The sequence below is a fragment of the Mustela nigripes genome, chromosome 2, assembly GCF_022355385.1.
Source record: "Mustela nigripes isolate SB6536 chromosome 2, MUSNIG.SB6536, whole genome shotgun sequence".
Classification (NCBI taxonomy): domain Eukaryota; kingdom Metazoa; phylum Chordata; class Mammalia; order Carnivora; family Mustelidae; genus Mustela; species Mustela nigripes.
The window spans coordinates 57,087,543-57,103,532 of NC_081558.1; the positions used below are offsets into that span (position 1 = coordinate 57,087,543).

A 15,990-nucleotide genomic window follows, 5' to 3' on the forward strand; every position below is an offset into this window, starting at 1 on the left:
CAGTCAAAACTCTGTGTATACTTCTGACTCCCCAAAAAAGTAACTACTAATAGCCTACTACCGATGGGAAGACTTGTAGATAACATACAGTCGATTTAAAACCTATTTTTGTACATTATATGTATTATATACTGTATTCTTAGAATAAAATAAGCTAGAGAAAACCAATGTTATTAAGAAAATCATAAGGAAGAGAGAATACATTTACAGAACTGTACCATAAAAAAAATCCACATAGGGGCGCCTGGGTGGCTCAGTGGGTTAAGCCGCTGCCTTCGGCTCAGGTCATGATCTCAGGGTCCTGGGATCGAGTCCCGCATCGGGCTCTCTGCTCAGCAGGGAACCTGCTTCCCCCTCTCTCTCTGCCTGCCTCTCCATCTACTTGCGATTTCTCTCTGTCAAATAAATAAAATCTTAAAAAAAAAAAATCCACATAGAAGTGTACCCAGTTGTTCGAGATGTACTGATTTACTTAGGCATGTTAAAAGAATTGTTCTTACTCTTATTGGGGAAATAAAAATCAAAACCACAATGAGATGTCACCACCTGTCACCTGTCCCAATGTCACCCGAAATCTGTCAGAATGACTAAAATCAAAAAGACCAGAAATAGGAAGTGTTGGGGCACCTGGATGGCTCAATCGGTTAAGCATCTGCCTTTGGCTTGGTCATGATCCCAGGGTCCTGGGACTGAACCCCACGTCAGGCTCTTCACTCAGAGGGGAGTCTGTCCCTATCCCCTGCTCACTCTTTCTCTTATTCGCTCTCTCAAGCAAATAAATAAAATCTTAAGAAAGAGAGAGAGAGGAAAGGAGGGAGGGAGGGAGAAAAGAAGGAAGGAAGGAAGGAGGGAAGGAAAAGGGAGTGTTAGCAAGGATGTGGAGGAAAATAAAGCCTTGCACACACCATTGGTAGGAATGCAAACTGGTGCAGCCACTGTGGGAAAAAGTATGGAGGCACCTCAAAATATTAAAAACAGAACTACCCTATGATCCAATAATTCCACTCCTGGGTATTTACCTAAAGAAAATGAAAACACTAGTTCTAAAAGCTATAGACACTGAAGCATTATTTACAATAGCTAAGACATGGAAGAGACCCAACTACCCAACTACCCAACCACAGATGAATGGATAAAGACAATGTGGTAAATTATTCAATGGAGTATTACTCAGTCATAAAAAAAATTATGGGACCTTGGCATTTGCAACATGGACAGATCTAGAGGGTATAATGCTAAGTGAAGTAAGTCAGACAGAGAAAGACAAATCACTCATATGTGCAATTTAAGAAACAAAACAAAACAAAAAAGAAAACAAATGAGCAAACAAACGAAAAGAGACAAACAAAAAACAGCCTCTTAAATACAGAGAATAAGCTGGTGGTGGCCAGAAATGGGAGCGGAGATGGATGAAATAGATAAAGGGGGTTAAGAGCACACTACTCAAGGGGCGCCTGGGTGGTTCAGTGGTTAAGTGTCTGCCTTCGGCTTAGGTCCTGGAATTGAGTCCCACATCATCAGGCTCCCTGCTCAGTGGGGAGCCTGCTTCTCCCACTCCCTCTGTCACTGCCCCTGCTTGTGTGCTCACTCTCTCTTTCTGCAAATTAGTAAGTAAAATTTAAAAAGTAAAAGAGGGGCCCCTGGGTGGCTCAGTGGGTTAAAGCCTCTGCCTTCGGCTCAGGTCATGATCTCAGTGTCCTGGGATTGAGCCACCACATTGGGCTCTCTGCTCAGCAGGGAGCCTGCTTCCTCCTCCCTCTCTCTCTGCCTGCCTCTCTGCCTCTCTGCCTACTATCTGTCAAATAAAATAAATAAAATCTTAAAAAAAAAAAAAAAGTAAAAGAGTACCCTTACCTTGAAGAGCACTGAGCAATGTACAGAACTGTTATGCTGTACACCTGAAACTAACATAACACTGTATGCTAACTACACTGGAGTTTAAAGAATATTAAAAAAAAATGCCGATTCTTAAAAGTTGTATTTAAGCTATGGGTGATAGATCATGTTATCTGCAACCCACTTTCAGGTGAAAAAAAAAAGATATTACATCTACGGAATACAAAGCAAACAGAGCAAAACAGGAACAATCTAGGTGGAGGATAGGTTTGGGGTTTACTGTGCTCTTCTTTCAAGCATATTCAGCTTTTCTATATGCTTGAAAGTTTTCATAATAAAAAGTCAGGTGGGGCACCTGGGTGGTTCAGTGGGTTAAGCCTCTGCCTTCAGCTCAGGTCATGATCTCAGGGTCCTGGGATTGAGCCCTGCAGCATCGGGCTCTCTGCTCAGCAGGGAGCCTCCTTCCTCCTCTCTCTCTGCCTGCCTCTCTGCCTACTTGAGATCTCTCTCTTGCTGTCAAATAAATATATAAAATCTTAAAGAAAAATGAGAGAAAGTCAGGAAAAAATAAGAGTATTAATACCCGCAGAATGAAAATATTACTGATATGAAAAAGAACCAAGTAGAGATCTTGGAAACTAAAACTGTAATTGTCAAAATAAAGAAAACAAGAGATGGAATGAATGATCAGAACAGATACAGCTGAGGGACACCTGCGTGGCATAGCTGGTTAAAGTGCACAGCTCTCGATTTGGGCTCAGGTCACAATCTAGGGATGGAGCCTGGGGTCAGGCTCTGTGCCCAACACAGAATCGGCTTGAGAATCTCCCTCCCTCTCGTCTTCCCCTCCCACTCATGCTCTCTCTCTCTCTCTCTTAAATAGATAAATCTTAAAAAAAAAAAAAAAAAAAAAAAGAACAGACACAGTGGAAAAGGAAATCAGCAGGGTGCTGGAAGGCAAAGCCCAGGGTTTGTCCAGAACATAGCACAATACAACACTATGTTATTAAGATGGAAAAGGTAAGAGATGTGGAGAACAGACCCTAAATTCCAGCTCCCGACCCCTGCAAGCTCCAGAGGGAAGAAGAGAAGCTAATCAAAGACATTTTTTAAAAATTCCTTAGACCTATAGGGATGCCTGAGTGGTGCAGACAGCTAAGCATCCAACTCTTGCTTTTGGCTCGGGTGATCTCAGGGTCCTGAGATTGAGCCCCATGTCTACTCCGTGCTCAGTGTAGAGTCTGCTTGGGTGGGTTTCTCTCTCTCTCTCCTTTTGCTCTTCCCTGCCCCATGCTTGCTGGCATGTGCGCGTGCTCTCTTTCTCTCTCTCAAATAAATACATAAATCTTTTCAAAAAATCCTTAAGACTTTTAGAAATACAGGAATTTTCACTCTGATTATACCTACTGACTTCAGAGCAGGGTGAATGAAAAAAATATCCCACAACCTAGACACACTATGGTAAGATTTCAGAACATTAGAAATCAAGGGTCACTTGATTTCAAGAGTCCCTTAGGGATTCTTTCTGAAAGAATCACTTAAGGAACAATTCAGGCAAAATCCAAATGAACTAAAGAAATAGAAAAAAACATTAAGCCAAAAATAAATCAATAAAACTTGGAATTAAAGTCTAAAATAACTGTTGATGCAAAATGTCAAAAAAAAAATCAATAATGATCTGGCCTAACCCCAGATGATTTCAACGAGGAAAGTGGGGGTGGGAGGCAATGAGGAGGGAGGAAAAGTGCCTCACAGTTCTTGTCCTCTTAGGGTCAAAGAAATAAACACTAATTCTAGACCCCAGGTAGGAAAATATAAATTTGAATATATGGGATGAATTTCCAAATTACTAAGAGGGTGGCATGGGGGGAGAGATCTAACAGAAGCCAAGAGTACTTTGTGATGTGGAAAAATTCAGTCACTGAACAATGAGGGCAGAAATGTTCATTAGTTAATTCAGCAACAACAGAGAGGGTGCGATGTTGAGTGCTGGGACACAGCAGAGCTCACACTCCCTCTTGAGTGCTGGGACACAGCAGAGCTCACACTCCCTCACCGGCATGGGAACAAACAAGTGAGCAAGACAAGGGTTGGGAGTAAGTGCTAGGAAGAAAAACACAGAGCAAGGCAAGTAAGGGAGATAACTCAGACTTCAAAAACATTATGCTTGGTGAAAGAACCCAGATGCAGGAAAACCCGCAATATTGTAGGATTCTATTTATATGGAACGTCTAGAACAGGCAACTTTATAGAGACAAAGTAAACCAGTAGTTGCCAGGGGCTCTGGGGAGGCAGGAAAATATCTGAAAAATGATTGTGGTGATGGTTATACAACTCTGTTAGTATACAACACCACACTGAACTGAGTTCTACGGCATATGGATTATATCTCAATAGATTTTTTTTTTTTTAAGGAACTTGGTAGAGTGCTACTTTAGACAAAACAGTCAAGTAGGGGGCACCTGGGCGGCTCAGTCAATTGAGCATCTGACTCTTAATTCTGGCTCAGGTCATGACCTTGGGGTTGTGGGATTGAGCCCCATGTCGGCTTCTGCACTCAGCGCAGCATCTGCTTGGGATTCTCTTCTCCTTCCGTCCCTTCCCCCAACTCACACTCTCGCTAAAATAAATTTTAAAAATCTTTCTAAAAAAAGATACTCAAAACCATAAGAGACTCTTAATCTCACAAAACAAATTGAGGGTTGCCGGGGGGAGGGGGTACAGAGAGGGTGGTTAGGTTATGGACACTGGGGAGTGTATGTGCTATGGTGAGTGCTGTGAAGTGTGCAAACCTGGTGATTCACAGAACTGTACCCCTGGGGCTAATAATACATTATATGTTAATTAAAAAATTAAAAAAAATTTTAAAAGTTAGTCAAATAAGGCCAACTCATGTAAAGCAAAACAACAATCTATTGATGTGTGTACACATGTATACACACAGAGCAAACTGCCCCCAAACATCTTAATACACAACTTAACTTCTATCCATTATCACTGCTCAGAGGCAGGGGAATCCCTGAGTGGTAAAAAGAATCCAGCTAGAATTCTGTAACTTGGAGTCCTTTTAATACTTAATGAGTTTTTCATGCTAGGCTTGAAAACACCAATCTTGACCATTTTGCCTCAAATTGGCAAAACTTTGCCAGTTAAATTTTAAGAGATTAAGCTTTTTAACAAACCAGTCTACAAAAATTTCCCCACCAACTTGAGCTATGGTGATCCTGTTTCTCAAAAGTCGTAAAACCAAACTGAATAAAACCAAACCCCCGAGTTCCTATAACGTCTCCCATTTTCACCTGACACTTCTCTCTCCTTGCTGGCTGGAAGCCCTTCAGCTCCTGCGTGAACCCAACCCTTCAAGCAGAGGTTCACTGATACCGTTTCTTGCTTAGAAGGCTCTCTTTTCTCTCCCTCCCTTCCTCTCTCTCCCTGTGTCTCTCTTTCACTACTTGCTAGTTCATTCGGCCAACACTTACCAAAGGCTTATTCTGGGGAGAATAACCCCAAGAAAACACTAGAGTTAGAGTCTACACTGAGGTATTAACCTTGTAATTTCAATAATAAAATAGATTTTTCTCTATGTATTTCAAAGAATTTTCCCATATTTTATAAAACTGATCTTTTTCTATGTAATTATCTATAATGTAAACATGGCAGATATTAACAATTCATAGCTAGTGAACTAAACTTTCTTCTGACAGCTAAGATCTATTTTTTCATCACAAAATCTTTCACTATTTGTGTACTCATGAGAGTTAAAACCCAAAAATAAAAAACAAGTTAAAAGAAAAAAAAAAAAAAACCCACAAAGTTTTTCATTAGAAAATGTAAACAGAACATTTTGAATTTTTTTTTTTTAGATTTTTTTTTTTTGGAAATTTATTTCTTTAAGAGAGAGAGCGTAACACAAGTTGGGGGAGGAGCAAAAAGATAAGGAGAATTCCAAGCAGACTCTGTGGTGAGCATGGAGCCTGACACGGGGCTTGATCTCACAACCCCAAAATCATGACCTGAGCCAAAATCAAGAGTTGGATGCTAACCCAACTGAGTCAATCAGGTGCCCCAAGATATTTTTCATTTTCAAAATACCTAATTTTTACCCTTCTCAGGCATCAAAATGGCAGGAGTGGGGATTTCCTGGCTTCAAATTGGAAGAATTTCTTTTTTTCAGAGAGGGATGGGATCCTTCAGTGATGAAATGGTCCAACACCATCAGCATGAGCTAACCTAACCCACTAACCATAAGCTGTGAGCTGCAAGTCAACCTTTCAGACCTCTCGCATCAAGATGAACAGCGTCTCCTTCAAAAACAGTCACCTCAAGAGAGGACACACTCTAGTGACCTGTCACTGCCCAACACACATTGCAATTGCTGTCAGGGCCCTTGGACAAGCCCCCTGGCCTGACGTGAACCAGGATTCTGACTTTCTGGTTAGACCTCCCTTTGGAACAAAGAACGATACCACTATGGAATGTTTTCCAATACACCCCTGAAGGACCTGCCAGGAGGAAGAGCTGCAGGCTCTGAAGAATGTAAATAAGGATCATCACAGGATGCCTGGGTGACTCAGTGGGTTAAGCCTCTGTCTTCAGCTCAGGTCATGGTCTCAAGGTCCTGGGATCGAGGCCCACATCTGGCACTCTGCTCAGGAAGGAGCCTGCTTCCCCCTCTCTCTCTGCCTGCCTCTCTGCCTATTTGTGATCTCTCTTTCTCTCTGTCAAATAAATAAATAAAATCTTAAAAAAAAAAAAGTATCACCACAGCTGATCAAACACCTGGGAAATCCGTGCACAATTTCTCAAGGAGACTATCCTGAAAGTGGGGAGCACCCAGGAACACATCAGTCTCATTACATCTTAGTCACACTCCAAATCTGGGACGATGTCACCTCAAACATGGACGAACAGGTGCGAAAACCTCGAAGAACTCACGATGTTTACACACCTCATGGAGGACTAAGTTCCTGTTTTTCCAGTCGAAGAAAGGGAGGCTCACAAGGCAGAGGAGTACAAGTCAGATCAGAGGAGTCCACATACATCACAGTATAGACATAGAAGCTATTAATGAGAAACGGTCCTTGCTTATCAATTTATCACAGCAGCTTGGAGAGATCCTCTCTCTAACAGCAGTGGCTTGGGTTCTGCGGCTCCATGTTCAACAGAACAGCATTTTGTAAGCCGTTCTAGAAGATGGGCTTTTTCTTTTGTTCACAATAGCCATATGCACCAATTCACCCAATGCATCTGAATTAATAAGGATTTGTTTGTTTAACAAGCACTGGGCATTAGGATGCTGATACAGTATTGTATCAAAACACCAAAAAACATAAAATGCAAGTGATATACAATGGCCCAGATATTAAACTCATCCCCCACATTTCCGTACGTGTATGTGTGGTGTTTATGCACGTACTACCAGTGGGTGATCTGGAACACAGGCCTCCATGTCCTGCTCTGTAAGATGAGGATCCTTCTCACAGGGTGACAGTGAGAAAACCCTGTGTGAGTAGGTGAGATAGGGATTCTCTCTGCAGCTCACTGACCGAGAAACAGATCACTGAAATGACTTGTACAGGTCAGCTGGGCACCCAAACTGAGAAGCCGAGCTTCTGGACTCCCCATGCCATGCTCTCTTCCAGGTAATTTCCATACCAACATCAGTCCCCATTTACTGATGATCTGCAATGGGCCAGGTCGCTGAAGCTAAGAGGGCTCCAAGAGAAGCAGATCAGGAGTGGTGATGTCATGTGCCTGGAGCACTACATGCGAAGTCAAGATTTTAAGGTGGTGCCTCATGGGTCTAACACTGACCCTCCTTCCACTGTCTTTCCATGACATGTGCTATGTCAGGGCTGTCAGAAAGCTCAGGAGGCAAGGTTTATTTGGCAACAGGATAGCTGTCATTGGCCTCAAGAGCAGATTTCAGACAACCAGTATGACCCAGAACTTCTTTCTTATCTAGCAGTCCTTTTGCTATTTCTTTTTTTTTTTTTTTGAAAGATTTTATTTATTTGATAGAGAGATCACAAGTAGGCAGAGAGGCAGGCAGAGAGAGAAGGGGAAGCAGGCTCCCTGCTGAGCAGAGAGTCCGATGATGATGCTGCGGGGCTTGATCCCAGGACCCTGAGATCATGACCTGAGCCCTTTAAAGGCAGAGGCTTAACCCACTGAGCCACCCAGGCGCCCTCCTTTTGCTATTTCTGATCAAAACTGAAAAAGTCAGGGCGCCTGGATGGCTCAGTGGGTTAAGCCTCTGCCTTCGGCTCGGGTCATGATCCCAGGGTCCTGGAATAGAGTCTTGCATCCGGTTTTCTGCTCAGCAGGAAACGTGCTTCCCCCCCCTCTCTCTCTGCCTGCCTCTCTGCCTACTTGTGATCTCTGTCAAGTAAATAAATAAAATCTTTTCTAAAAATTAAAAAACAAAAAACTGAAAAAGTCAAATCAATAACATCCATATAAGGAAGGCACCTGATCCAAATAGCAAAATCAGACCCCTGATTGGAAGGACCAAAGAAGCAAACTTTAAAAACAAGGCAGTTCCTATTTCCTTGGCCGCCCCCTCCTTTGGAAGCCACTACAAAAACAAAGGTGATTTGTAGGGCCTAGAGAAGCTTCAGTGCCAAGGCCCAAGGCCATACACTTTACCTCTGTGAGAGATCTGGCAACATCCCCAACAAGGGGAAAGTGAACCTGACAGAGAGTCGAATAAAGGGGGTACAATTCGACAAGGCTAACCTCTGTGTGTGGACTTGAGGCCTGTGTCCCCAGTGATCTGTAAAATGAGTTTACATAACAGGCCTTTGTGTTGTCCCAGATAAGAGAGAGTAGAGGAGTGGTCAGAATGTTTTAAGGATTTAGAACCAGCTGAGATTTCCTGGGGGACAGTGAGATTGGGGGTGGCAGGGAGCAGGGGTGGAGCCAAGGATGGGGGAAGGGTGAGTTAAGAAATCATGTCTGATCTAAGGAGGAAAAAGGTTAACAACGACCACAATAATTTAAGTCCTCCTTTGTAATTCCTTGGTTTTATTAGCATTAGCACTTTCAGGATAGACAAGAAACCAGTAACACTGATTTCCTCTTCTTAGAAGGCAGTGTGGAGTTAGGGGATGAAGGTGGAAGGGAGCTGTTGTTTGTTTTTGTTTTTACTGTATGCCCTTTTACACTTTTGAAATTTTGAAATTCTGGACCATGTATTTGGATTATCTATTCAGAAATATATAAAGTGAATTTTTTTTAAGATTTTATTTATTTATTTGACAGAGAAAGATCACAAGTAGGCAGAGAGGCAGGCAGAGAGAAAGAGGAGGAAGCAGGCTCCCTGCTGAGCAGAGAGTCCGATGAGGGGCTCAATCCCAGGACCCTGAGATCATGACCTGAGCCGAAGGCAGCGGCTTAACCCACTGAGCCACCCAGGCGCCCTATAAAGTGAATTTTTATACTAGTTTAAGCATGTCCATAGTTTTCCAACAACCCTAAGAAGCAAGCAGAGCAAAGATCATTAGTCCCAACTCCCAAATGAGGAAGCTGTGGGGTCTAAGAACTAAGAAGGGAAAAAGAATTTCTAACATAGAGTAGGAGAAGAATCAATGAAACAAGATGGGATTGGGAGAGAGACAAACCATAAGTGACTCTTAATCTCACAAAACAAACTGAGGGTTGCTGGGGGGAGGGGGGCTGGGAGAAGGAGGGTGGGGTTATGGACACTGGAGAGGGTATGTGCTATGGTGAGTGCTGTGAAGTGTGTAAACCTGGCGATTCACAGACCTGTACCCCAGCGGATAAAAATATATTATGTTTATTAAACAATTTAAAAAAAAGAAACATGCATATAAATAAATTTTTTAAAAAAAGGATTTCTAACATAACACAATTTTAAAAAAAGAAGGAAAGAATTGGGCCACAGTTGTGGTGAGACTGGAAATAAGACTCGGACCTTCCAAATCCTAAGCCAACGCTCTCTTTCAGAGACCCCACAGTTTGAAAGATGCAGCCCACCCCCGCATTCGCTCTTAAAGTTCAACCTGCATAGCTAGAGCTGTGGGAATCCACATGGGGTATGGCACAGGAACCCAGCACAGCAGGCTAGGTGAGCTGTTCAGAGCTGGCTAGATGTTTTGGGAGCAAACATCCTGAAACTTGCTAGAGTTTCAACCTTTATTACTGAAAAATCTATCAAATGCCCAAGTCCACGTTGCTTCTCAAAGTACAGTGGCTGCAACTGCATTTTTACTAGATTCATTAACTTCCAGGCTCTTGGGGTCATCACTTTGAACTCAGAGGGACTTAGACAGGTGATCAAGTGTAAAAATGAGCACTGGGCTTAGAACCCAGGCAGACCCTGGGTTCAAGTTCTGATTTTGCACCTGATTTGGGTGTGACCTTAGATATGCTGGTCACTTCCTTTATTTTGGCCTCAGCTTCCCCTCTATTAATAAAAATCAATTCACAGACATGTACTGTGCACCGTGTGTCTAACACTGCTGCGGGTGCGGGGCCTCACAGGCCCACAGAGCAGACTAGATCCCCGCACTTTCAAGGAGTGGACAGACCCTGTACAGGAGGAGATCAACACATGGGGTCATTTCCAGTCTGATGAGCTATGAATTTACCCCCTGAACTCACCCTGTAATGTGGAGAGAGGGTCCACATTTGCAGTGGGAGCCAAATGAAGAAGCAGGAGGGGGATGTAGGGACATAATATGACAGGCAGGGGGACAGATACAAAGAGCCCAAAGCAGGCATGTCTGAAGGACAGAAAGGGCTAGTGAGGCTAGAGAGCAGCAAGTGAGGGCAGAGGGAAGGAGATAAGACAGCCAAGGCAGACAGGGGGCCCACAGCTTCAGGTGAGGAGTCTGGATGCCATTCTAGTTGCAACAGGAAGTAATTACAGAAATAAAGAGGTTTAATTAGATCTGTGATGTTGCAAACTTTCTTATTTTGTAGCAGCAGAACTTTTCAGTCAAATAAAAACAAGTGGAACCTCAATGTAGAACTGGATAAAAGTGGTTTTGCTTGGGCTGGGTGAGAAGCTAATTAAGGCCCTTCTGAACTTGTGGCCTCTTGGCCTTTCCCCTTTACCCCTGCGGCAGCTCCCAAGCACTGGAGCTCAGAGGAGCTGCAAAAACACCAGGTGATCTACCTCTGGGTTCTTCAAGCTCTAACAAAATCTGGCATTACAGGGAGAGGAGGCATGGGGAATCATGCTGGATCCTAGCTGGGCCCCTGACAGCCCCTGGAAAGGTTTTAAATCCCTGAAGTGCAGGAACAATAACAATAAAATCTGGCTCATCAAAGGTTCCAGTTAAAGTGACATTGCTGAAACTATAGGGACAGAAAACAGATCGGTGGTTGCCAGGGGCTAGGGTGAAGGGAGGACACTGACACAATGGGAGGGACACAGGGGAACTTTCTGGGTTGCTGGAAGTATTGTATACTGTGACTATGCTGGTGATTATGGGACTCTATACGTTTCATCAGAATTCACAGAACTGTACACCTAAAATGGGTGAAGCTTAAGGAGCATAAATTTAACTTGAACAAACCTGATGTTTAAAAAAAAAAAAACAAAATACAAAGACACCTCCGAGGTATTTTATGGATGGAGAAACAGACTTGGAGAGCAAAAATGACTTGCTCCTGCTGAGTCAGAAGAGCCCCCAAATGGCTGATTGAAGGGCTACCTCCACCCCCACGCCACCGCTCCTCAGTTTCAATCCCAAGCCTCTTTAGTACCTAGCCTCAGGTTTCTCTGACTTGCAAACTGAGGAGGTAGATACTTGCCAAAGACTTTCCCACTCCAAACAATCAGATTCTAAGAAGCAGGCTGGTGTAGGGGAAAGACCTCAATGTCAGAAACACTGGAAGAAAAATGCCCACTTGTGTCAGTTACGAGCTGGGTGCCCTGGGGCCAGCCTGTCCTATGCCAGGATAGGGTTAATAAGAACAATCTGTACATCAGCTGGCACACAGCAGCCTCCAAGAGGGGCAGCCATTATCACCCTTCTACCCCGACCAGATCCCAGTCCCTATCCCACCAGGCTGCTTCCTAAGAACAACGTGGAGGTAACCATAGGGAACAGAAATCGCCAACTCCCTGCCCTGCGTTGCATAACCTGTGCTCGGGTACACAGTACACCCTGGGCTCCACTGGGGCACAGGCTGTTATCTCGCCAGGTAAACAGGAACACCCCGCCCCCTCCTTGACCACCGTCAGCACCCAGCCACCACAAACACTCGGGGGCAGGAGAAGGCCGGCAGCGCGCAGGAACACCACTGCTCTTTATGCCTATATTTTGGGCACTCCACTTTCCCTGTGGCTGCTGGCATCATCGCAGGGCACAAACTCATCCACAGACACACTCCACCCATCCTACAGCCCTTCCCTCACCACCTGTTCCAAAGGGGTGTTCCCAAATAATGACTCAAAGCTGCCGGCCCCACCTTGCTTTTTTTTTTTTTTTTTCTCTCCAATGTAAGGCAACCAAAAACACAGAAACCCAAAAGATTCTTTAAGACAAAACAAAACAAAAGCCTTCAGGCAAAGAGATTCTGCTTCCGCTGGCACATCAAATCATGTAAAGTTTGTTGGCTTACTATTTCTCCACGGAGGAAGAGGGGGTAGGCAACACCCAGAAATTATACCAATTTTGCAGAAACAAAGAGCTAAGTACCCTGGAAGGCAAACATGAGCGGGGCTACAGCAGCCCAGGGACGCAAAGCCCCAGAGCATCAGGTCTCAAGGGACTCCCCCATACCTTGGCTCAACTTCTAGAAAACACAGAGATAACAGGAGATAACCCTTGTCCTGTGCTGCCCCTGCCCAGTGCTCTTAAGGACTGTCATGGAGATCATGTGAACTGAAAATCGTGAGAGAATGGAAACGATTTCTGCAGAGCTCAGTTAAGTTACTGAGCAAAAACGATGCTTTGCCCCAGCCACGGTCTCCTCACTCTATGAGGGAGGGCTGGTAGCCAGGTTAAGAAACTGATTCATTAATCACAAATATTATTTATCAAACCACTGCCAGGACATTGTGGCAACTACATCCTGCTGTTTCTCTTCAGAGTCATTGCCAAAGTTGGGTCCTCTCCCCCACCTTCCGGTATCAGTGAACTTTTCAGTTTCTATCAAACTCCAGCTGGGGGAGGGGACCCAGGGCTGGCCCTCGTCGAGTAAAGTTCCACCACCAGGTCCACAAAGAGACTGCAGGGAGGCGTGGCCAGGCCGGAAATTCTGACAAAAAGTTTTGGCCCTCGGGTCCTAGAAACAACTACTTCCCGATCCTTCCTAGGCTTGGGGCGGTGTAGTTCTCAGGCCGGGTTCCCCCCACCAGGGCCGAGCTGGGGGCTTCAATCGAGGGGGGGAGGGTCAGGCCAGCCTGGCGGCCTTCTGTCCCCCGCACCTCGAGCCGCTCTGCTGCCTTCCACTGGCTAAGTTATTTTGGAGCAAAAGCGCCCCCAGGGTGTGAGCTCCGGAGGGCAGGGCCTCCTCCCCCGCAGCATCCCCCAAACACACACACACACAAACACCCCAAGGCCGGCGTTCTGAGGACTGAACCCGACCCAGACCCCAAGGCCCAGGCCTGCTCCGACAGGAGGAAGGGAAAGGGGGAATCGAAAGGGATTTGCCAGAAACCTGAGGACAATCCGGGGCGCTCGCAGCGGCCTGGTGCCGCCTCCGCTAAGGGAGCGCTTTCTAGGGGCCCCGGTCAACCCCCGGTGCCCGTCGGAGAACGGGCTGCGCGGCAGTCAGAGAGGGCCAGGCCACCCCCGCCCGGCGACCCCAGGCTGGGCCTCCCACCTTGACCCGCTTGCCCTGGATCTCCAGCGTCTTCATGGTGAAGTCGACGCCGATGGTGCTGCCCTGGCGCTCCGAGAAAGCGCCGGTCTTGAAGCGCTGCACCACGCACGTCTTGCCCACGCTCGCGTCGCCCACCAGCACCAGCTTGAACAGGAAATCGTACTGCTCGTCCGGGTCCCCCGGGCCCGGGCCCGGCCCCGCCATGGCCGCGCGGGAGCCGAAGGGCCGGCGCTCCGGACGCTGAGGGAAGCCTGGGCTCACGGAAGCCGCGGACCGCTTGGCGACGTGGAACCACCGCAACACCTGAAGAAGGGGCGCCGCCGTCTGCCGGTCCCGGCCCGGACCCGCCCCGGACCCGCCCCGGCCGGCCCCCCGCCCCGCCCCCGGCCAGCCCGGAGCCCCGCGGGCCTAGCCTCAGCCAGGGACTCGCCTAGTCCCGCCTCCGCAAAGCTCGCGGCCGGCCCTCTGCTCCTTCCGGGCCAGTCCGGTCCTCGCGCTCTGCCTCAGCCCCGCCCCGGCCCCACTCTACCCTGAGCGCATCGCGCCCGCCCCATCCCCCGCTCCAACCTCAGCCCTTCGCGGGACAGACTCCGCCCTCAGCCACACCCCCAGTTAGACCCCGCCCCCGGCCCCCCAGCACCGCCCTGGCCGGGCTCCGCCCCCAGCGTCGCTCTAGGCCCCGCCCCCAGCCCGACTCGCTGCCCTCGGCCCGCGGACAGTCAGCTTCTCAGCTCCTCCCCTAAACCCGCCCACAATCCAACTCCGCCCAAGGCACTGCCAGCACTCGCCACGCCCCCCACCGCCGCGGGCTAGGCTGCCTCACTGGAGCAATCAGGACCCGCCTCGAGGGTACGGTGGAGTCCCTGGGGCTGCAGGCCTGGGGGCCCATTAACCCAAACCTTGAACCAGGAACGGCCTCCTCTAGAATGGATCACTGGTAAGGGGACAAGCGGTGGCAGAATCCCTGCAACAGAGGATGTCTGTGTCTCCGACACAGACGGGAAAGGCGAAGGAACGAGAAGGCTTCAGTGAGGCCAGAAATTAAGCCGGCTACAAAACTGGGGTGAAGACCAGAATCCTGGTTGGGAAAGGGACCCGAAGGCTGCCCGCTCAAGGTGACGCCCCCTTCAGGACTCTCGAGAGAAGGGAACTAGAGAGCCCATTTGGTGGATGGCAAGGCGGGAAGGAGGAGTTGGGAGATCACAACCCCCAAAGGCCTAGGGGTTGTTGAAGCAGCTGTCCTAATGGCTCAGGGTGGGCTGGTTCAGTTGGGGTTATGGGTGCATTTGGGGGAACTGACCCAGCCAAACAGCACCAGTGCTTGGGCTGAGCAGAGGAGCATGGGAAGTTTGTGGGGAATTCTGTGGAAGGTCAGACAAGCTTTTGCCAAGATAATCCATAAACCAAGAGTCCTTGAAGAGGGCACCTGGGTGGCTCAGTGGGTTAAGCCGCTGCCTTTGGCTCAGGTCATGATCTCAGGGTCCTGGGATCAAGTCCCCTGTCGGGCTCTCTGCTCAGCAGGGAGCTTGCTTCCCTATCTCTCTCTCTGCTTGCCTCTCTACTTGTGCTCTCTGTCAAATAAATAAATACAATCTTTTAAAAAATAATAAAATAAAATGTCATAGTATCTTAAAAAAAAAAGAGAGAATCCTTGGAGAAATGGAACGGAGCTAAGCTTAAAATAGATCCAAATGGAACCTATCCCCAAAAAGGGCTTCCCAACTACCCAGCAGGGAGGGCATTGAGGACACTCCTGCCCTCTTCAGACTCCAGGTCTACTTGGTTCAATAAATTGTTATTAATGCCTACTATAGACCCTTGGAACAACACATCAGTGAACAAAGCGAGCAAAAATCCATACCCTCCCCAGCAGAAAAGGGAAGAGGGCTTTCCCATAGCTTAAGGAGACCACGGAGGGCAAGTCCACCAGGACCAGTAGTAGTACCCTGAGGATCCCCGACCTACCTTACTGGCTAAGTGGGGAAGAGACTGGATTAGGAGGCAAAGACAGACCCATGGAGAAGATGGAGCAGCAATCTGTTCTGGAACCATGGAAGCTCTTCTCCCATGGGAAGTGCCCAACAGTGTTAGACAGAAACCCCCAAAGTGCTATGGAAAAACAATTCGGGGAGCCCAGCTTTATTATATCAGACTGAAGGGGCAGGAAATAGCTTCCCATTCTGAAGTAGTAGGAGACAGAAGGACATGGGGTGGAAGACTTCCACAGGCTGGGGTTGGCTCTGGGGCATGTCAAAGCTCAGAACCCCAGAAAATAACTTCTGTTCCAGCCCAGAGTGGCTCCTCACAGCCACTGGTGGAAAGAAGAAAGGAAAAGGTGAGCCCGGGGGCTGA

General features: G+C 47.2%; 1 protein-coding gene across 1 annotated transcript in view; it reads right to left on the reverse strand.

Annotated features, from left to right (window-relative positions):
* The window catches only part of RAB43 (RAB43, member RAS oncogene family), a 35,177-nt gene extending 21,177 nt beyond the window's left edge, over positions 1–14,000 (reverse strand). The window contains exon 1 of the mRNA XM_059390430.1: positions 13,639–14,000. Within this exon, the coding sequence (XP_059246413.1) occupies positions 13,639–13,842 (204 nt within the window). The 5' untranslated portion in view covers positions 13,843–14,000. The remainder of the gene's footprint in view (positions 1–13,638) is intronic.
* Between the last annotated feature and the right edge of the window lie 1,990 nt (positions 14,001–15,990).